Here is a 19,943-nt window from a genome sequence, read left to right as displayed (position 1 = left end):
GAACTCTGTTTCTCACAATCATGCTTGATCCCAATCAATGATATATTTTTTCTTCGAGAGCCGCATCTTTATTGAATTGATCAAATTCGAGAAAAAGCCTCATGATATACGATGTTGTTGGTGATTCGCGTTTCAGCATGTTCGTGTGCCAGTGTTACCTTCAAATCCTGCCCATCACTTACCTGAGAAACTGCAATGTATAACTGACCATGGCTGAACACTGGTGCCGGAAGGTATAACCTGACTTTGCCCAATGACTAACCTTGCGGTTTGTTGATTGTTAACACAAAAGCCAGACGTAAAGGCAATTGCCGACGTGAGAGAGTAAATGGAAGATCGGCCTTTTCGTAATAGAGCATGATCCGGGGTATAGTAACTTGCTGATCCACATGATTCCCAACAGCAGTGCTCTCCCCTCGTCAATATGAGCACGTACTGTAATGGGTCATAAAGAGGATGGCGTTTGTCAATACGTAGTAAACCGTCACCGCCTTGCAGCTTTATTCTGACATCGCGGCAGTAGCCGACAGTGGTGCCTTGCTGTCTTGATCTGTCTGGTATGATAGCCGCTATATTGGTGGCGGCCGGCTGCAGATACTGTCCGCGATGACCCCCAGGTAATAGACGACGGGTATTATCGCATGTCGCGTAGAACAATTTCGTATCCCGTTGCGGTATCGTTACCTCGCAAATGTTCTCCAGCAGATTGGTATATACGGGTATACGGATTCACCCGAGCCATCATCGTCTGCAAAAGTTGGGGGATTTGGGGATGGAGATCGTCAAACATAGATGACCGATGTTTGCTGCCTGGATATCAGGATCATATATGTATAATTGCGAGAATGACGGTTGAAAGTTTGCTGAGGATGCATATTGGGTAATTCTGTGATGGATAGTGCCATGCATACGGAAGGTATAACTGCCAGATCTTGCATTGGCCAATTCCTCATCAATCTACAGTATATCAAACCCAATTTAGTAAGCAACGTTTTTCTGTTTTTGTTTGAGTGTTGTCTCGGCATCACAACTGCCATGATGTACATACCTCGACACCAATCGAAGTAAATGCAAAAAGGGTATTGTACTTTCGGATATAATGGATGAACTCCTTGGAGATCGCGTCTTGGCCGGTGAGTAATTGTCACAGTTCTTCAAGAGGCGGCTGAAGGACGGGCAACTGGACCTTTCCCTGGTTGCGCAAATAACAAACCGAGGTTCTTGACGGGTTCCAGCCACTTTTTCGGATTCCCAGCCTTTGGCTCCACAGGAAACACAGACCAAGGTCATGCTGCCATTGTCCATTACTCCATCGATGTTGACGTTTGGAGCACGAATTGAGGCCCCTCCTTGAAATTCTTCAAAGGAGATGCGGGCAGTATTGTGGGATGGTCCTACTGATAAAGCAACGTATATGGAAAATATAAGCTCTTAATGCATGCAATGTTAGAGGAGCTTTGACGAAAATGTATACCTTCCGTAGTTGAAGACACGGGAGCAAGTGGAACGGTATCCTCAACGTCAGCTGGCTCAACTGGTAGCAACATAATGGGAAAACATAAACTTAATGCGTGCAATGTCAGAGGGGCTTTGAAAGAAAAATTCATACCTTCCATAATTGAAGACACAGGTGCAAGTGGATCGGTATCCTCAACGTCGTCTGCCATACTTCTAGGATTTAAGGGACAGAGCCTACTTGACACGTTTTGGTGATCTGTGCCCCCACATTGGCAAATCAAATCTATCAGGATCTCAGAAATTGGAAATATCCAAAACAAATGTATACAATGTGGCATAATTTTGAATAAACTACTGCCAAGAGAATATATGTAAAATACCTTGTTGGGTGACTTGAATAAACTCAGCAGTTGTATTCGTGCGATTCAACAGACACCGTGAACTCGTCATTCTTTGGTGATCCGTATGTCCACATTGACAACGCCTGGTATGGTCTATCCGAAATTTTAAAGAGTTCAGAAATATGCATCTTTCGAAAAAAAAAATCATCAAGAGAGATGTTTACATTGTGAAGAAACTTCAATCTGCTGCGGTCCTTGAATAACCTGCTCAGGAATAAACTGCGGCTCTTGGATGATCTGGTCAGCAGTTGTATTCCTTGGGTTCAAGGGACACCGTGAGTTCGAGACTCTTTGGTGATTCGTACTTCCACACCGGCAACGCATGATGCAAATTACTGTTTGGTGTGGCAGGATATAAAAGTTCTTAAATTTTTTTTTATGCACCATCTCACAGCAGTGACAGAACCTTGTAAAAAATCAGCGGGGCGTAAAAAGTGAAAAGCCAATGCAAAGCTTCACTGAAACCCAGCGCACCTTCCCTTTTACAACGGTTTACAGAGTGGTTAAAAGGCCCAAAAGGAAATGTTTCAGGCATAACTTTCTTAATTAATACGCTCTTTTTCTAACGATATCATAATGTGAGTTTCAAAACTTTGTTACTGACGTGGTTTCCCTGAATACATTAAGCATCCTCTGCGTTACAGCCACTGGTTTCTGCATGGATTTGCAAAACAAATTGTCCGGATAGTACGTTTATTTCGATCAGGCTTTTTTTTTTTTACTGGATAGGGATGCTTTGTCTTGATGTAGAAGAGGAAATTGTTTTTAGCTGTCGGACGGCAAGTGTAATTCCGAGCATGGGATCTCCGTTGGCTTCTGCCAGGTAACCTTGCAAAACGCTTCGATGAATATGAGGCAGTGCGATGCACATTTCTTCCAAAGGATTAGTGGACGTTGTAGGAGTATAGTAACGCTCTCTAATTGACTGAGTACTGGATCTGGAACGCAAGGATGAATATGAATGAGGCGTGTGAAGGGTAGCTGAAAGTGGGCTTGCCGACTGCAAGCTGTAGTTGCGATGCAATAAGCTCATATTGAGAGGTGTTAGTCCGGACGACGTGCTTTTGCTTTTAACTGGCAGTCGCTGAATATCATGAAAAGGTTTAATATATGCAGGCGATACCCGGGGAGGATGCGCAGCACGTGCAAGTGAGAGACGACTGCTGGAGCCCGAAAATAGGCCTTTTTGGTCGCGCGGTCGAAGAGGATCGCTTAATCCGTTCTTGGAAGCTTTTCGCCAGATCATACTCACCGATCCACTGAAAGATCGGCTCATGTTTGCAAAATGGCTCGACCGAATAGAAACAGGTGTTTCCTCACATGGCAATCGTGGTGGTGGCTGATACCCTGATCCAAATTTAAATGAAATAGTATAAATACATATCCTTATTTTATCTCAACTTGACTTTATACCTTCTGTTAATGGTGTCGGTAGGCCTTTTTCTTTCTGTCGCTTGATCCAAGAAGATAACTTTGATTCGGCATGCAAACACTGATCGCAGGTTCGCTCATAGAATGCTATGCGTTCCTTGGTGTCTGTAATTCGCATCATTTCAGTATACGAACGTGCATGGTACTGCATAGGTTGTTGTGCGTTATGCTCCTTGCGACGTCTGAGCGGAATGAATTTACATGATGTGTTTCTTGGCACGGTCTTTGGCGACATTCCGGGCGTATCAATTGTAGATTGCGATTCCTCAGTATCACTGGTCTCTCTGTCAGCAAAAATTCGTATGACAGGATCCGCATGTATTTGTACGTCCCGTTTTGGTTCCTCCTCCTGTTGGTCTGTGGTTGCATGCATTTGCTGATAGTCTATCGAGAACTGAGCCAAGTGGTCCGCCAAAGAAGAAAAGTCGTCTGAAAAGCGGAACGTTATTTGAGATAATGCAGGCGCAAGCTGTTTCTCTTCGATGTGCCATTCATCCGTTGGTGTTTCTCCATGCATATCTTCCACTAGTGTTTTCTCATCGATAGGGTAATCGATATTTTCTGAACCTTCTATGCTCACATCTGGTTCGTCGTGTACCTGAACCTTTTGTTGTGTGTCTGATAATTCTCCGAAACTGTGTCCGTGTTTCTCAAAGTCATCAATAACTGATTGCAGATCGCGAATTTGGGCAAGAATATCTGTATCGACTTTAGGTTACCATAATCATCTTATTTTATCCGAATGTCGGTCGAAAAAGAAAAGAATAAACAGTGGAATTACCTTGCATGGCTTTCAATGTGAAGAAAATTAGGGATAAAACCATATTTTCCAGATCTCGTTATTTAAGAAATTTTAAGCCAACCGATTGGCAAATCAGCCACTCATATCCATCACTTACAAGCTCATTAGCGTTTACGGCGGTCACCTAAAAAAGCAATCCAATGTGTATTGCTTTTTCTGTATTCAAGACGGGTGAATGGTTTTTATTTTCTCTGTGGCGCCAAATTGCTGTTTTTTATCGCAAACAGTTAAAGAGGTATATGTTTTGTTTGAGATAACCCTTAAGTAGTACCACTCAGTATATACCTATATAACGGTCTAATAGCATATAATCAACCTTTTTAAGGTCACTAGTTTTTATCACCGTACAGGGGCGATGATAGCGTCCTCCACAAAAAAAAAAGATTCTTCGCCTTGCATGGATTTCTATCTCCGCCAAAAAAGGCACAGAGAAAAAGCAGTCTCAATTGCATTTTTTTGGCAAGAAAAAAAAAAAAAAAGTTGCCAGTTCCGTTGATCAACTTTTCTGCACGATCTACCGATGGGTCAATACAAGAAGGAAAAGTCTCGAGTGTCTCGAGAAAAGCAAGGTGGCGATGATCGTGCTGGCAATGTTCGAGTGAAGGGAGAGAATTTCTACAGAGATGCCAAGAAAGTCAAGTTTGTGAAGATGCTGAAAGGTGGCAAGGCCATCCGTAATGCTCAAGGTCAAATCATCAAAGCTGCCGATTTTCAAAGCACCGATGCCCCCACTGCTCGCATTGCTCCCAACAGAAAATGGTTCGGTAAGATCGCTTTTTGCTGCCTGTCAACGTGATGAACGAGAGAATTGAGTACTCACTTTGATTTGCAGGTAACACTCGAGTCATTGGCCAGAAAGCATTGGAAGATTTCCGTGAATCGCTCGGCGCTAAAGTCCATGATCCTTATCAAGTCTTGCTGAAGCAAAACAAATTGCCCATGTCTTTATTGCAAGATCCTACCAAGCAAGGCCGCATGCATATTCTGGAAACCGATTCCTTCGCCAACACATTCGGTGCTAAAGCCCAGCGAAAACGCCCGAAACTGAATATTGGATGTTTGGAAGAAATGGTCACCAAAGTGGATGACAAACATGGTAATTATTCGTTACAATCAGCATGTTTCCATGCTTGAAATGGATTTTCAGGCTCACAATTATTGTCATCAGAAAATTATCAAGCAAGCAAGGACAGCAGCTTATTGGCGAATAAGGAGACCGATTTCGTAGATGAGGCACGAGCATGGTATCTGCAGGCTGGTCAATCAAAACGTATCTGGAACGAATTATACAAAGTCATCGATTCCTCGGATATTATTATTCACGTCCTTGATGCTCGCGATCCTATCGGTACTCGCTGTCGCAACGTTGAAAATTATATCCGCAAAGAGAAGCCTCACAAACACTTGTTATTTGTTCTTAACAAGTGTGATCTTGTGCCAACTTGGGTTACTGTAAGTTTTATGCTCAAGGCCCTTATACTGGAAACAAAATATTCATTGGTTTCGTTAGGCGAGATGGGTGGCTACATTGTCAAAGGATTGCCCTACACTTGCATTCCACGCTTCGATCAATAACTCGTTTGGCAAAGGTTCCCTTATCCAGCTTTTGCGCCAATTCTCGTCATTGCACAGTGACAAGAAGCAAATTTCCGTCGGTTTCATTGGTTACCCTAATACTGGCAAATCTTCAATCATCAATACATTGAAGGCCAAGAAAGTATGCAACGTCGCTCCTATTCCTGGTGAAACCAAAGTCTGGCAATACATTACTTTGATGAAGCGTATCTATCTCATTGATTGTCCCGGTGTCGTACCTCCCAATGTGGATGACAACGAAACCGATATTATCTTGAAGGGTTCCGTACGTGTAGAGAATATTCCCAATCCCGAAGACACCATCCCTACCATTATGGAGCGAGTACGCAGAGAATATTTGAAACGTACCTACGGTTTGCATGACTGGAAAGATTCCACCGATTTCTTGGAACAACTTGCTCGTAAAACTGGCAAATTGGTCAAACGTGGCGAGCCTGATCTTCACAACGTGTCAGTGATGGTCCTCAATGACTGGCTTCGTGGAAGAATCCCTTACTATGTACCTCCACCAGAAGCCGTTGGTCCCAAACCTGACAGCGAAGAAGATCGAAAGATTGGTGTCGAACAGCTGTTTGGCAAAATTGCTGTCACTGCTGATTTCTTGGAGGATGATCTTGCCAACAACGCTGAATTGCTCGCCGAAGAACGTGAGAAGGTGGCATCCATGAAGAAAAAGCAGAAAGAAACTGCTACTGGAGCCAGTGACAGCAAGACTTCTAAGGTTTCCAAGACAGAGAAAGTCACTGATTGGGACGAAATCTTTGAAAGCGTCGTAGGCGAAGAAGGTCCTACTGTTCAGGCTCCTGTGATTGAAGGAGAAGATGAAGAAGCCGAAAATGCAGAGGTCGACAGCGAGCTGGAAATGAGCGATATGGAAAATGAAGCATCAGAGGATGAGGAAGAAGAAGAGGAGGAGGAAGAGCAAGACGAAGATGAAGAAGCATCTCCACGAAAGAAGAGCAAATCCGTTGTCGAAAACGGTTTCGTCGTTGAGGATGCTGCTCCTCCGAGCAAGAAGAAGAAGATTGGTGTACATTATTACGAAACGGCCAACGTGAAGAATAAGAACCGAAACAAGGTGAAGCCAGACGACGCGGCAAAGAAGGTTTTAGGAAGTCGATTAAAGGGATCAAAGATTGCCGCCGGCAAGCGCAAAAGACATTAAGAAGTGTTTCTTTTCTCCCGTACTTTTATTCATTCAATTACTATAAATCCATTGTCTCATCATTTGTTCCCTTAGAGTTTTTTTTTTCTGCAGTTATCTAAAATGTTCATCATGTTTTGCTTTTTTTTTAAAATATATCTGTATGTTTTATTTCATCCAGTGCTTCTTCCCACAAAACGGAAAAAAAAATGCAAAGATTTGGTGTGATGGGAGAGCGAGAGAAAGGGGAAATCATCCAATCAAATTGCTCTGATGACGTGAACATATTTTGAATGTCCGAGTTTTTCGCTTTTGGCTGGGGAAAAACAAAATCAACATCGATTTTGAACATCTCGACACTGCCTCACTTCGAAATAACCATGTCCCTCTTTAAATCACAATTGAGCAAAGGCATCAAGGAACTTCGTGTTCAGTTCTGCCAAACATCTCCTGCCAGCAGTGGTCTCAGGTAGGCGAATAAGCGATATGATCAATGATTTTGCCCTAGGGACAGGCCATGGCTGATCAATCTACAATAGAGATTTCGTGGCAAAGAACTACACTGCCTTGAAGAAGGCTAACCCCGAACTTCCCATCTTGATCCGTGAAGCCAGTGGCGCAGAGGCTCGTGTGTTTGCTCGCTTCGGTAAGCGAAAAGAATTTGTACTTGAATGACATATCCCAAACGTCCTCACTGATTCAATTGTCATGTTCAATAGAGAAAGGTGTTGAACGCAAGGCCGTATTGCAGAACACCTCTGCACAGGATGTTGAAAAAGTTTTGGAGCAATTAGTCAAGTCTGCTTAGACGCGAAAACAAGTTATAAAGAAGCACAAACAAAGTTACCACGATAATAAACGCCCGTATCAAGAGATCTGTATATCCCGGTCTAATCGACGCGCCCTTGTCAACCTGTGGACCTCTTATAAACTATAATGCCTTATGCGGCAGTGTCTTTGGCTGATAATGAATCATCAGGGGAACTGAAGGAAAAGAGCTTGTGCGACTGTGTATGTTCCATGGTTGACGATAGGATGATTTCGAAATGATCAAATATGGGAGTTCCGTGGTTCGGATAAAAATGTGATCATCTGCCTCTTAGTGTTATGTAACAATGAGTTTTGCAACGTAGCATTCTGTGCGATTCTTTCATGTGGATAACATTTGCGGGTTCGGTATGGCGTACCATCACTGCTGACTCCTTTTTTTCAGCTTTCAGTAATTGGGGGGGGGGGGCGCACCACAAGTGGGGCCTTTTACAGATAGCCAGAATCCGTACATGCACTCTTTGCGCTTGCTAAAAAGTTTTATGAATGAATAAATCGTTGGTAAATGGATAAAAAAACCCCAAAGAGGCTAAAAAAAAAGAGGAGAGAAAGGGCGGTTCGCTAAATCCAACCTTCCTTAAGAAGGTTTACCGGAGCCCCGATCTTTTGCTTCCATGTTTGCATTACCTTACAATAGCCATTTATGTCCCACGCTTCAAAAAGTGGGTACATTGATTCATCTACGGAGCTCATTTTTTATTTTGCCCTCGATGGAGACCATAACTCTTTCGAACTCTATGTCGCTTAAACCCTATGTGACAGGGCTCATTCGCTGCATAGAATAATATGTCCTTTTATACAACTTTCGACAGTGGTAAATTACTCGTGGTAGGACGGGCATATAAGCAATGACCTCTGTGTCTTCACAAAGTAAGGATACCGAGAAACCGTAAAAAACAGATGTGCGTAACTTGGTCAGAGTCTCGGATTATCCAAATTAAGCGAAATAGAGAAAACAGAAAAAAAACAATCATGGTCGTTTCTTGAGCATCAGGTAGATGGGGAATGACGACCCCATCTTGTGGATATGCCATTGGTAAGGTATCACAATAACCGCATCACTTTCTGTCAAACGATCACTTGCGTCCAAGTGAAAAAAAAAAAAAAAAAAAAACCGGTGAAGCACAAGTGATCATCATTTATGCGTAACATAGACCTAGAAAAAGGTGCGCTGTAGAAATCCATCGGCTAGCGATGCTGTATTCACTCGTTTAATGGCAGCGCATGCGAAATACGACAATCCCAGATGACCTCCATGTATCACTTGCGTGCCGATTCGTTCCGAGGATCATCATTCATCAGCATCGGACTTGAAAACCATGCGCACGCGAGGATAAAAAAAAAACGGAGTGGAGCATTTTGCCTCTCAGCTCGCTGGGGCCTTCGAGGACCTGCGCCCTGTGATGTTCGAAACATCGGTGACAGACATGCGGCATTTCTCTGTTTCGTTCCAATAGTATTAACCAATTTCTACCTGGGTACGGTGGTGTGATAAGATGTTGTTTTGCTCTTTGTGGCGCGACGTTGCCACGAGGGAGTCGAGAGACATTGCGGTGATAATGGTGGACTCGAATTAACCCCAATTAGTGCAACCAATGATAGGGTGGTGCTACATTCAATTTTAGAGATACCGAGTTGGTAAGTAGCCACTGCGCTAGATTGCCGTCGGAAAATGAATGTCAATTGATCCCTTCCCTTTTTGTTACTCCCCCCATTACGTTTGTTGCTGTGCTCTACTGCCATGTGGAGATCGAACTCAGACAACGCGATCGGAAAGAAAACATCCGATGCCATATGATTTTTATTCCACGCTGAACAGACGATATAAATACCACTGACCAATCGTGTATCGCAACATAGACTATTTAAGTCTCCGTAGATGTGCTATGTCATCTTGGCAAAGTAAGCCCACCAGACAGCTTGAGGCAACGCAGAATAAGGTGGGGGCCTTTTATAGGAACAAAGAAGTGTACAAAATGATTGCATCATGGTTGTGCCATGTTTAAATAAGATGAAAAGGATCTTCTGCTTCTAGAATCAATAAGGACTCCTACAATGACCGGGTCAGTCGCTGACATGAGAAACCATAATTTTACCGTTAGATGACGCGGCAAATACCTTAAAAAGTACGGTTTTTCCCTTCAAATGTCGCACGAGATCAATATGTTTTGCGTCTTCAGTCATACATTGACGCCCACGTATTCTAACCTATCCAAGATGCGTAAATCTTTTTTCCACGGGGCACACACATGTAGGGATAAAAGATAGATTTTTGCTACAAGCTATTTTTGAAGATAAATGGATGTCATTTAACTCGTTTTTCTTATGTGGTAATATGAAGCTGTACAGGTTCAGGAAAAAGTGGCGGTGAAAGTAATACCAATCGAGTAGGATTATGGCTCGTGCCCTGGGTTCCGATAGGTACTCTGTTGGTAGAGAATTTGCCATATCTGATGACTTGTCTCACGCGTCTCAGAACCTATCCGAACAACAAAGTGTTGTCGTGGTTTTACCAAATGACATCCAAATTCGATCGATGGTGCAACCTAGACGAACACGCGATGATGTGTATCACGTAAAAAATTAGCGTTCTGAAAAACGTGGCCATTGAGTTCACTCCATTGTTCGATAAAAATTTATGGTCAATAAACCGCGAAAGCGAACCAAGAGCGCTTGTAGCATTCCTTTCCTTCCCATCTGTCGACTTTTCCCCTTAATACAGCAATAACACAGATCAACGCCATGGGATGAGTCAGAATAATGTGAGTGGGACATCATGTATCCTAGAAACGAAGTGTTCCATCCCTCAACAGGTTCGTTGGTCTATTAGACACCGCGGCAAAAGGAGATTACTGCGTTCGGAGTAGTCTACGCTTCAATCACATTTGATCCCCGCTTATCGTGCCGATTGAAATGTCGTTGATGAAGCAAAGGCAATATAAGCCAATAAGAACAAAGGGCTGCAAAGACCACATGGAGTCCAGTTGAAAAGCAGGTTAAGCGGTGGAGGATTCACAATTTTGGGCTATTTAAAAAGTATAGTGGATTAAGATTGACCAATAGAACGAAAGGACTGGCAAATGGGTGATATAATATGTTCATTAATTTAATTAACAGCCGCCTACTTCTTCTGGAAGCTCATCGCCCCGTTAGGAGGACACCGAGGCAGCGCCATTTTTTTAATATTCGCAGTCAGATTAGGATGGCTGTTAAAAAAAAATTGACAGCCGAAAATTTTCATTCCACGATGAACCATGACAAATTAAGTAAGCAGAAGAGCAGCTCGGACCCCATTGAGAATTTAGAGTGAGGCGATCACCCAGGCCGTGCATGACCGAGGGACCAGTAAGTCAACCCCAGAATGAGACAAAAACAGGTCTTGGATTAATACCTCTCCCCCCAAATTTTCCCTCGAGTCGAGGTTTCATTTGAACTATTACCACACTGACCATCATTTGTTGCATGCTCATGCGCAGGGTTCAATCAAGAACAAAAATAAACAAACAATGGCGTATGCAAAAGCAAGAGCATCTACTGGTTATCAAAGTTTTTGGGTGATTGTCACAGTATGTGTGGCAAAACCAAAAACAAAAAGGACAAAACAGCAATAGCCATAATGTCTGTCATTTCCATATCTGTTGTGCCACGGGTGATGTGTTGCGTTTCCCTGTGTAAAACCTTAAAATCTTTTTTTTAAGTGCGGTTTTTAAACCCGTGACCTACACGTCTATATAAACTGAGCGAGAATCTTCATTGTCTCCCTTCTAAATTCTCTTTTTTTTTTTTTTCTCTCGTCTTTTGACCTTTATCCCTCCTCTTTGAGATCCAACCTCTGTTAGTTTCTGTTTTATTTTTTCCTTTATAAGTCTTGTGCCACTTTTTATCGTTTATTTTATCTTAAGCCTTTTGACACCTTTAACTATGGATATTCGCAATTTGCTCAACACTCAGGAAGAAACTATGGAAACTGCCAGCGTCGCTTCATCCGATAGCGACAAACCATACGAATGCACTTGGGATGAATGCGGTAAACGCTTTTCTCGACGTTCCGACCTTTCCAGACATCGTCGTATCCACACCGGAGAACGACCTTACCATTGCGAATGGGACGGATGCGGCAAACAGTTTATTCAACGCTCTGCATTGACCGTTCACTACCGTACGCATACCGGCGAAAGACCTCATGTTTGCGAATATGATTCATGTGGCAAGTCATTCAGTGATGTATGTATGAGGAAGTTAATTATGAGCAACAACAAAAAACAAGGTGTCTAACCTTACTTGATATGTTTTAGTCGTCATCTTTGGCCAGACACCGACGCACGCATACTGGTAAACGCCCTTATGTCTGTCACTACCCCGACTGCGGCAAATCGTTCACACGTAAAACGACCTTATCGAGACATCAACGATGCCATGATCCCCAATGGAAAGCTTACACGTAAATATCATTTCTATTTCTTTAACATCAATGAAACTTTGATGAACAACACGTACTTATGCATCGATCATAGCATGAACAGAATCGCACAGTCATTGAATCTCACTCCCACCTCTCCTGCTACAAGCTGTGATTCTGAAGAAGCGGATTCACCCGTCAGTCCTCCCATCACTCCCAACGACTGTTTCCGCTATCGCGCTTCCCCGCCGTTGGTGGCTCCCATCGTATGTCGTCCCAATCACCCTTATACCCATCAACAGCAGCACCAGCGAGCTTTTTCAGCCTACGTATCTGAACCAAAGCCTCAGCCTCATCGATGGTCAGAGTACCCATCATCGCCATATCAATCTATTCCAGCATCTGCCTGGGCGGATCACCATTATTCCTATTACTCTCACCAATATCCTCAATCGTCATTGTACCATTCTTCAGGCAACGTCAATTATGGTGGATATCCTATCGAAATCAACTAGATTCTCTGATGTAGCGGCGGCCATTCTCTCATTCAATCACCTCGCGACCTCTCTTCCTTAGCCTTTCCTCAGTTGTTCTTTTCCGCTTTTCTCTCTTCCCGCTTATACGTACTCTACACAAGGAGTGTGCTTTGTGTGCTTTGTGTGCTTGTGTGTTCCTCATTTTTTGTATATAACCGTTTATTTTTATTTTTCTCTTTTGCTTTCCCCATGATGCTTGATGCACCTATATGTCCCTCCTTATGCCTTCAGCGTCGTATTTTTTTTCTTTTGACGATGCTATTTGATCCATTATTCTATGCCCTTCTTTTTTTTAACTTTGCACTCTCTATACATCATTTGTTTTCTTTTATTCCATTTTTCTTCATCAGGTTGTAATTTTTTTTCCCTCTTATATTTTTCAATAGACACAACTGGTATGACTTCCATTTATAGACAAAAAAACTTGTGTGCGTGTGTAGATTCCCCGTCTTCATCTTGATTTTGTGCATTAACTCCATTTTCTGATACTTGAACAGTGATTGTCCTCAACTAATGACATTAAAACGAGTTAAGCATCATATAATTTGTGAGACCATGCTGAGTGTTGCAAATCACTAATTTAGCATTTCTTCCACGAGTGCACGGCCATTCTGCCAAGCAGTGTAACCGTTTTGATTTGATCGTACGATGGACCCAGCTGAATATTTGAAAGATTATGGTATTCCATTGGACTTGTTTCAGACTACAATAAAAAGCGCGCAGATTGAGCCTCAGTAGCTCTGGCGCCCTTGACGGTTCCTAGAATTTGCTGGGCACTGATACAAACGACCAGTTAATCAAACTATTTTTGGATCAGAGCCAACCAATATGCATTGGGTTGAAAAAAAAATGTGTATTCTAGAAGATGAATGGATTTCAGACTGAAACTTTAAACCATTGCATGGTTTAAGTAGGGTGATTCCGTGGGATGGGAAGAAGACGGAAGAATCATCCATTTGTTCTTCTGGTGTTCTATTCGTGAGTTTGACTCTTTGAGACAAACAATTTGGTTTTGACGATTTTGACATAATCAGAAACGCCCGCTTTTTTGGGGGGGGACCTGGAAATAGTTCGTTCAAATTCGGATACAATAGTGTGCCGCAAAGCCGATATGGCGGACTAAAAAATACGTTCAATCCAGATCATCACCCAGCTTTGACCCGAGTGCAGAGCATGGCAGATATCATTCAGACGAAGCACTTGGCTTCGGGCAGCCACATATGATCTAGCCCTTGTAACTAAATTCGCCATTTTACGTTTCCTTACATCCGCTGCGATAGGATTCGAATACTGCCTTTAGCTCGTTCACTTCATCCCAGAGTTTTTGCCGGAAAAGCAAAGACACCTAGTGTCAGCAGATTCATTACCACTGCAATGATTTATCTGAGCGGAACTTTGTTAATTATCCACGTGGAAATTAGGGTCATGCAATCTAAATAAAGGCTATTCTATTTATTTAAAGCTCTTGGCATATTGCAGATTAAACCATGCGAAAACCATGCATGTATCATAGGACATCCGAATTTCCCTTTTACATCATCCCGTTCTAGGATGCCACATGGAAAACTGCAACGATGTGGCACTGGTTTTATACTGCAGCACCTGCTGTGCAACTGGCATCAGCCTAGCAAAAAGCATTGGACGAAGAACCCAAAATGTAATTTGAACAAAAAGTAAATCCACATATGATGGCAAAAATGAACACCCAACTTTTGTAAAGATCATTATATCATCGAGAACTTTGGAATGAAGAATGTTCTGTGCGTCAGGTTAGCTGCAGGGACAAACTGCAGCGGCCCAGCCAACATTTCCCAGCCCGTGGTGTCTTATCCTTTCCACCGAAATTGATTTCGGCGCCTCAATAAGCCAACGGGAGAAAACACGTCCATTTAAGCGAAGAAGCATGCGATATTTGTTTTCCAGCTTTTTACAGCCTACAGGAGGAGGAACTTGTTGACCCCGAAGAAAAACTCTACGAGATCGACAAGTGTAAAAAGGAACACCAGTCAGACAGACATATTACATGAACTTCTCTGCTTGGAACAGACAACCACCTCATAGAATACCATTCTTGACATGTCTTTGTCTACCTATACAACGTAGAACTGCAGTTTATTTCATGGTTGTAAGCATGGTCTGAGTGTTTGATTCATTCGATTCCCAAGTTATGACCGTCACTGGTCGTTCCCTTTTTCGTCTTTACCTCCAAAATAGCTGTTGCTGCTTAAAAATCAACAAACATCAGGAACAAAAATAATGGAATCATCGGGAGTCTTTGAAAAGTAAGGGCTGGTGATCAGTAAGGAATACATATCGTACTGTGCGCTTTGATACCGATATGTTGTAAGCAGGGCTATTTCTTATTATTTGAATTGAAAAAATGAAGTATGAATTAAGCTTTACCAACTAAAGCCATCAAGAGAACAAGTGTATAATGAGCATCATTGCCTACAATATATATCAGATCGTGTTCATGTCATATCTACCTACAACTACGGGTGAATGTCCTTACCTGCATTATGCAAGCACCAGGTGTCAATGTTGAGAAGCGTCAGTGTTCTACCAAGCGATGGAGGATTGTGCATATCGCGAATGGTTGCGCCAAAGATTGTATCCGTGTTAAGAATCGTGACAACTGCACTCTGCGATACATCCATTGTATCTGGCTGCCCCGGTCGACCAGGCCACATGAAATTCTGCTTTCGCAGATATTTCAAATCACTATCGAGACCATGACCAACCAGGACAAACCCTCCATCTCGCGCCACGGCCCAATCCAAGTCCTTCCGCAACTCGGCCAGTGCTTGCTTGAAGTTGCACCACACAGAGGTGCCGAACATGAATCGTAATTTCATGTCATCAACGTATTTGCCGTTGTTCAGGTGGCGGTAGGCGTTATTTAAATAGTGTTGATCAAGATATTTGTCGTTCTTGGAGTCATACATGCTCCATCCAATTTCGAGCAATATCGAATGGTCGATTTCGTATGCTTCAATATCGATACTGATGAAGACATGCTGCTTTGCTTGCACAAGATTTTTGGCAGTTTGCCATTCCTCGACTGCCTTTCGTAGAGTCTCGGCTGTTTTGTTACGCTTTTTTACTTTCTGGAGCAAGCGACTATACATGTTTTTATCGCCGACGGGGCTAGGTTGTATATCTTTATAATCGTCGTGGAAGGTCGGCATAGAGGGAGCTGGCCATCCTTGGATTGTGGAGCCGACCAGTCGTCGTAATCGCTCGCATACATCGGCGGATATAATGATTGCTGTGCGCTCTGTCTGTGTACTTGTGCCTAAAACGATTATCAGCCATTTCGAGTTTGTCAAAGTCGGTCACGTTGAAAAATGGGAGACACTTACCAATACATAGCGGAATGCTGGATGTGAATGTGTTCTCTGCGAAGAAGGAGGCAGGTTCAAAGAAATTTCTGATGAGAGTACCCGCTGAAGGGTCTAACGCTTGGTAATGATGGATCCACTCTTCTTGTAAAGATCGCCAGTCGTAAAATGTGGAATTGCTCATTATTGTAGATGTTTATGGTGAAATGGTGGTCGTTGGCAACCACTTTCTTTCCACATTATATGCTTTTGGCTCTCCGCTCTTTCCAATTATGGCTCGGCCACATTGCAAGGAGTAACCAGCAACAAGGCCGAAATTTTCTTGATCTTCTGTCTTTTATAGCGCGCTTTTCTTATCTTTATTTTATTACAGTTTCTCCATCCGATTGCTATTGAATATACATTAACGTTGTCCTTGGATATATGTTGTCAGAGCGTAGTAAATGTGAAGAAATGGCTCCGCCCATTATCATGAAATGGAAAGACATTTTGTTTTATTTATTCGGCTCTTTTATACTGGTGCTGGTTGAGGCGTGATCTTTTAACCAAGCCGCTACTTGATCTCGGTCTCTGATCAGCCATTGAGCTTTGCCCTTGCTCGATTCCAAGGTTTGACGGAGTGCCCTGTCGTATTCTCGGGTATCTTTGTTAGCAAAGAAAGCTTCAGCTTCGTTCAGTTTCTCTAACGATGTAAAGCTGCTGACAGTTGCTTTTACAAGGTTGCTAAATAAGCTCATTGATTGTGCAAACCGAGTGTGTAATTGGTCGTAATTTGTTGTGAAATACTCCCACAGGTAATCACGGCCATATGGGTTACCGCCAAGGCTGATATTTTTATGTCATTAGTAAAAAGCTGTTACTCGTAATTTAAATAATTACTACTTACGCAGTAAAAACGTAGGCCGTATCTTGCGGACGTATTTGATTCTCGTCAAATGCCATATTGAGGTATCGCTGTTGCAGTGTTCTACTTTTCGCTTTGCCCAGTATTTTCAGGGTTTCCTTGCGCTGATCCGACGGTAGACTTTCGTTGAGGTAAATGTTATGAATTATTTCCCATACTCTTGTTTCTTCTTCTCCCGTATCAGCCGCCAATAGTACAGTATTGAGAATACTTGAAAAAATGTTGGCATTCAGGATGGCCCAATCATGCTCCTCGACAGCCTTTGCTAATTTCTCGCGCGCTTGGGCAACTGCTTTTGGATCGCCGGACCGGCCTGCCATCGAGATGGCAAGCGTGCGTAGTATGATCTGAGAGTAACCGTCTTGCGGACTGTAATCCCATCCAACCTTATCCGCAACGGCCGCGAAAAGTCGTCGGCGGAACGATTGTAACTGGTTTTTGACCTCATCCGGTTCATCGCTCCATGTGGCGATAATATTGTTCAGATGCACACTTAATTCTTGCCATACACTATAAAAGGTAATTTTCTGTTAGTTAAAGCTGCTAAACAAGGTCTTGCGTATCGTGACTTACAAAGGGTCTGACTCGCTGGCAAGAGCGTTTGCTAGATCCAGAAAAACGGTGGTTGATTGTTCGCCACTCACACAAAGGTTACCAGCATCAGCCAATAGTCCCGCTCGATCCCTTGCGTCCGTTAAAAGCACGCCATTACTTCCTTTCGACAAGTCGTCCACAAATAAGCTTATCATCTCTGAAGGATATGCTGTGCGATAGAACCCGGTTTGTCCGCTGTTGAGCTTAAACAAAGATGTTGACGGTATGTCCAAATACCCGCTCTTCTCATTGAAGAGACGGGATACCATGTCGCCGTTTGCTACTTGAACGTTCAAGGGAATGCTCCATGTCGTGCTGCCATAATGTGTTAAACACTGCTCAATTCCGACTACAGTGTAAATCTCCGCTTAACAACTTACGTATCTTCCTCTGGTGTAGGTACTCCATTCAAGAGATAGCGTCTCTGCGATAAACGTACATTGTCTCGCTTGGCTCCATCACCAACGATTAGCACAGGAAACTAAAGAAAAAAATCAAGAATAAGGATTGAGCCGCAACAAGTTATGAAATGATATCCTTACGCCAACTTGTGCTGTCCACATGGTCATGACAGCGGATACGTTGACGCCAGCTACTTCGCCCAAGGCTGCCCACAAATCATCCGTGGAAGCATTGTCGTACTTGTGTAATTGCACGTATCGCCGCACACCAGCCAGGAAAGTGTCTACGCCAAGCCATGAACTCAACATACGGATGACACTGGCCCCCTTACTGTAGGAGATGGAGTCAAAGATTTGATGGATTTCAGATGGATCGTTGACAACCACTTCAATAGGATGCGATGACCGTAAAGCATCCAACTGTAAGCCCTTTTGCATATCTTCGACCACAAAAGATGTCCAAACATTCCATTCTGGGAACAACTTGTCGACTGCCAACCATCCAACCCAGGTGGCAAATCCTTCATTAAGCCACAAGTGATCCCACCATGCCATGGTCACCTAGTAAATCCAGCAATTTAAATGAGGTTATGCACCAAACTAAGCATAATGCAACACTAACCAGATTCCCAAACCACTGATGGGCAAGCTCATGGCTCACTGTGTAAGCCGTATCCTTCTTTGTGTCCAAGGAAGACGCATGCTCGTCATACAGCAACTAAAGAGATAGATGGCAAAATATAAATTTCGGTTTAAATACTCCTGACTCGGATATGCTTACAGATGAAGTCCTGAATGTGACAAGGCCTAAACCAAAAAAAAAAAAAAAAGAAAAAAAAAGTGAATATGACAGGGGACAATTACAGGCATGAACGAAAAGACTTACCCCAATTCTCCATTGCACCTGCCTCAAAATCCGGAATGGCTACTAGATCCATTTTCCTCAAGGGATAAGGTTCGCCGAATATCTGAGCATAGTATTCCAAAGCATGGATACTGACATTCAGAGCGTGTCTTCCTTGTTCAACACTTCCAGGTAATGCATATACGCGTGTTCGAATAGGATGATTATTGAATTCTCCCGTAGTATAGGCTTCGATATACTCAAAGGGACCGACTATGAACGCGACAAGGTATGTGCTCATACGGGGAGTGGTTGCATATTTCACTTGTTTACGATGGTCATCGAACGGTGCCTCTGAGGCTACCTCCATGTTTGAAAGCGCCGTCAGATCAGAGGGCACAATCAACGTGATATCAAACGTTGCTTTCAAAGAAGGCTAATCATGAAGAGAGCGTATGCTTAGTCGGAAGGCCTGGGAGCAAATTTTGATTGATGGCGTAATATTACCTCATCCCAGCATGGGAAAGCTCGGCGAGCGTCGGTTGCTTCAAACTGCGTCGTTGCCAGGTATCTTGTTACACAATGGTAAATATTGATCATCTTGCACATGACCAGCATTTTTCCATTTTATAACTTACTGTGTGGTTCCGTTTGCATCCTTATAGGAGGAACGGTAGAATCCAGCCATTTGATCGTTAAGCACACCGTCAAAGACTAGATCCAAAGTGACTTTGGCAGAAGCTGGTATAGTGTCGGCAAAGGTCAATGTTGCCTCATGCTTATCTGAGTTGTAAGTGATGTTGGTGGCGTTCTGAGAACTGAAAAAGAAAGATCAACATGTATGTTAGACAATCTATATGCAGCTTCTTTCTGTGTCATATGAGCAAATTGAGCTGCCATACTTTTGATCTTTGTATAAACTTGCTGATTGGATATTGATGTCTTGCGCATTCAAAGTAAGGGATGTGGTTGGTTCGACCACGTCAAGACTAAATGGATCAACCGCCACATGTTACTGGATTTTTCCAGGGAAAGAAGTTGCACTAAACATACTCTACTTTGACTCGTCCTTGAAATACAAAGGCCTGCAAGTCAGGCGACAGCGTAAGATCGTAATGAGTTGGTTTGACATTGGTAGGTAACACTTGGCGATCCATGGCCTGAAATACAGATGGCGGTCCTGCATTGTAGCAGAATGCTACAATGACAGGAATCAGCAACCAGACAGCGTAACGGCGGAGTGCTGAACGCATAGAAGACACGG

At 43.1% G+C, this 19,943-nt stretch overlaps 6 protein-coding genes across 6 annotated transcripts; 3 read left to right on the top strand and 3 right to left on the bottom strand.

The window, feature by feature from the left end:
• Window positions 1-2,436: 2,436 nt before the first annotated feature.
• BYT42DRAFT_551858 (uncharacterized protein) lies at window positions 2,437-4,053 on the bottom strand. Its single transcript, XM_051566312.1, has 2 exons — window positions 3,273-4,053; window positions 2,437-3,206 (listed from the first exon to the last, which is right to left on the bottom strand). Exons 1-2 carry the CDS (start codon window positions 3,805-3,807, stop codon window positions 2,578-2,580), a joined length of 1,164 nt encoding a protein of 387 aa, XP_051428206.1. The 5' UTR covers window positions 3,808-4,053; the 3' UTR covers window positions 2,437-2,577.
• A 529-nt stretch (window positions 4,054-4,582) lies between these two features.
• Window positions 4,583-6,965, top strand: BYT42DRAFT_551857 (NUC091 domain-containing protein). The gene is made up of 4 exons (XM_051566311.1): window positions 4,583-4,856; window positions 4,925-5,188; window positions 5,261-5,544; window positions 5,603-6,965. Exons 1-4 carry the CDS (start codon window positions 4,613-4,615, stop codon window positions 6,851-6,853), a joined length of 2,043 nt encoding a protein of 680 aa, XP_051428205.1. The 5' UTR covers window positions 4,583-4,612; the 3' UTR covers window positions 6,854-6,965.
• Window positions 6,966-8,057, top strand: BYT42DRAFT_551853 (thioredoxin-like protein). The gene is made up of 3 exons (XM_051566310.1): window positions 6,966-7,301; window positions 7,372-7,478; window positions 7,552-8,057. Exons 1-3 carry the CDS (start codon window positions 7,126-7,128, stop codon window positions 7,638-7,640), a joined length of 372 nt encoding a protein of 123 aa, XP_051428204.1. The 5' UTR covers window positions 6,966-7,125; the 3' UTR covers window positions 7,641-8,057.
• A 3,524-nt stretch (window positions 8,058-11,581) lies between these two features.
• On the top strand, window positions 11,582-12,574 carry BYT42DRAFT_487254 (uncharacterized protein; the record flags this gene model as incomplete). The annotated part of the gene is made up of 3 exons (XM_051563787.1): window positions 11,582-11,884; window positions 11,956-12,101; window positions 12,184-12,574. The coding sequence occupies 3 exons, from the start codon at window positions 11,582-11,584 to the stop codon at window positions 12,572-12,574; spliced, it is 840 nt and encodes a 279-aa protein (XP_051428203.1).
• A 2,413-nt stretch (window positions 12,575-14,987) lies between these two features.
• BYT42DRAFT_488932 (uncharacterized protein) lies at window positions 14,988-16,120 on the bottom strand (the record flags this gene model as incomplete). Its single annotated transcript, XM_051563901.1, has 3 exons — window positions 14,988-15,043; window positions 15,108-15,883; window positions 15,954-16,120. 3 exons carry the CDS (start codon window positions 16,118-16,120, stop codon window positions 14,988-14,990), a joined length of 999 nt encoding a protein of 332 aa, XP_051428202.1.
• Window positions 16,121-16,430: 310 nt separating this feature from the next.
• Window positions 16,431-19,836, bottom strand: BYT42DRAFT_487495 (aminopeptidase; the record flags this gene model as incomplete). The annotated part of the gene is made up of 12 exons (XM_051563806.1): window positions 16,431-16,761; window positions 16,823-17,350; window positions 17,414-17,749; window positions 17,815-17,915; window positions 17,977-18,396; window positions 18,458-18,553; window positions 18,617-18,642; window positions 18,722-19,115; window positions 19,187-19,250; window positions 19,318-19,497; window positions 19,582-19,668; window positions 19,733-19,836. The coding sequence occupies 12 exons, from the start codon at window positions 19,834-19,836 to the stop codon at window positions 16,431-16,433; spliced, it is 2,667 nt and encodes an 888-aa protein (XP_051428201.1).
• Window positions 19,837-19,943: the final 107 nt, after the last annotated feature.

This window comes from Radiomyces spectabilis (assembly GCF_025331425.1).
Source record: "Radiomyces spectabilis strain NRRL 2753 chromosome Unknown BYT42scaffold_1, whole genome shotgun sequence".
NCBI lineage: Eukaryota > Fungi > Mucoromycota > Mucoromycetes > Mucorales > Radiomycetaceae > Radiomyces > Radiomyces spectabilis.
This window is presented reverse-complemented; position numbering and strand designations above follow the sequence as displayed.

Bases quoted from the DNA above. Each gene is read 5' to 3' on its own strand.
- BYT42DRAFT_551858 (XM_051566312.1), bottom strand. From the start codon at position 3,807: ATGCATGGAGAAACACCAACGGATGAATGGCACATCGAAGAGAAACAG. The intron at 3,207-3,272 runs GTATAAAGTCAA...AATTTGGATCAG, and splicing joins ACCGACACCATTAACAGAAG to GGTATCAGCCACCACCACGA.
- BYT42DRAFT_551857 (XM_051566311.1), top strand. From the start codon at position 4,613: ATGGGTCAATACAAGAAGGAAAAGTCTCGAGTGTCTCGAGAAAAGCAA. The intron at 5,189-5,260 runs GTAATTATTCGT...TATTGTCATCAG, and splicing joins CAAAGTGGATGACAAACATG to AAAATTATCAAGCAAGCAAG. The intron at 5,545-5,602 runs GTAAGTTTTATG...TGGTTTCGTTAG, and splicing joins TTGTGCCAACTTGGGTTACT to GCGAGATGGGTGGCTACATT.
- BYT42DRAFT_551853 (XM_051566310.1), top strand. From the start codon at position 7,126: ATGTCCGAGTTTTTCGCTTTTGGCTGGGGAAAAACAAAATCAACATCG. The intron at 7,302-7,371 runs GTAGGCGAATAA...AATCTACAATAG, and splicing joins CCTGCCAGCAGTGGTCTCAG to AGATTTCGTGGCAAAGAACT. The intron at 7,479-7,551 runs GTAAGCGAAAAG...CATGTTCAATAG, and splicing joins TCGTGTGTTTGCTCGCTTCG to AGAAAGGTGTTGAACGCAAG.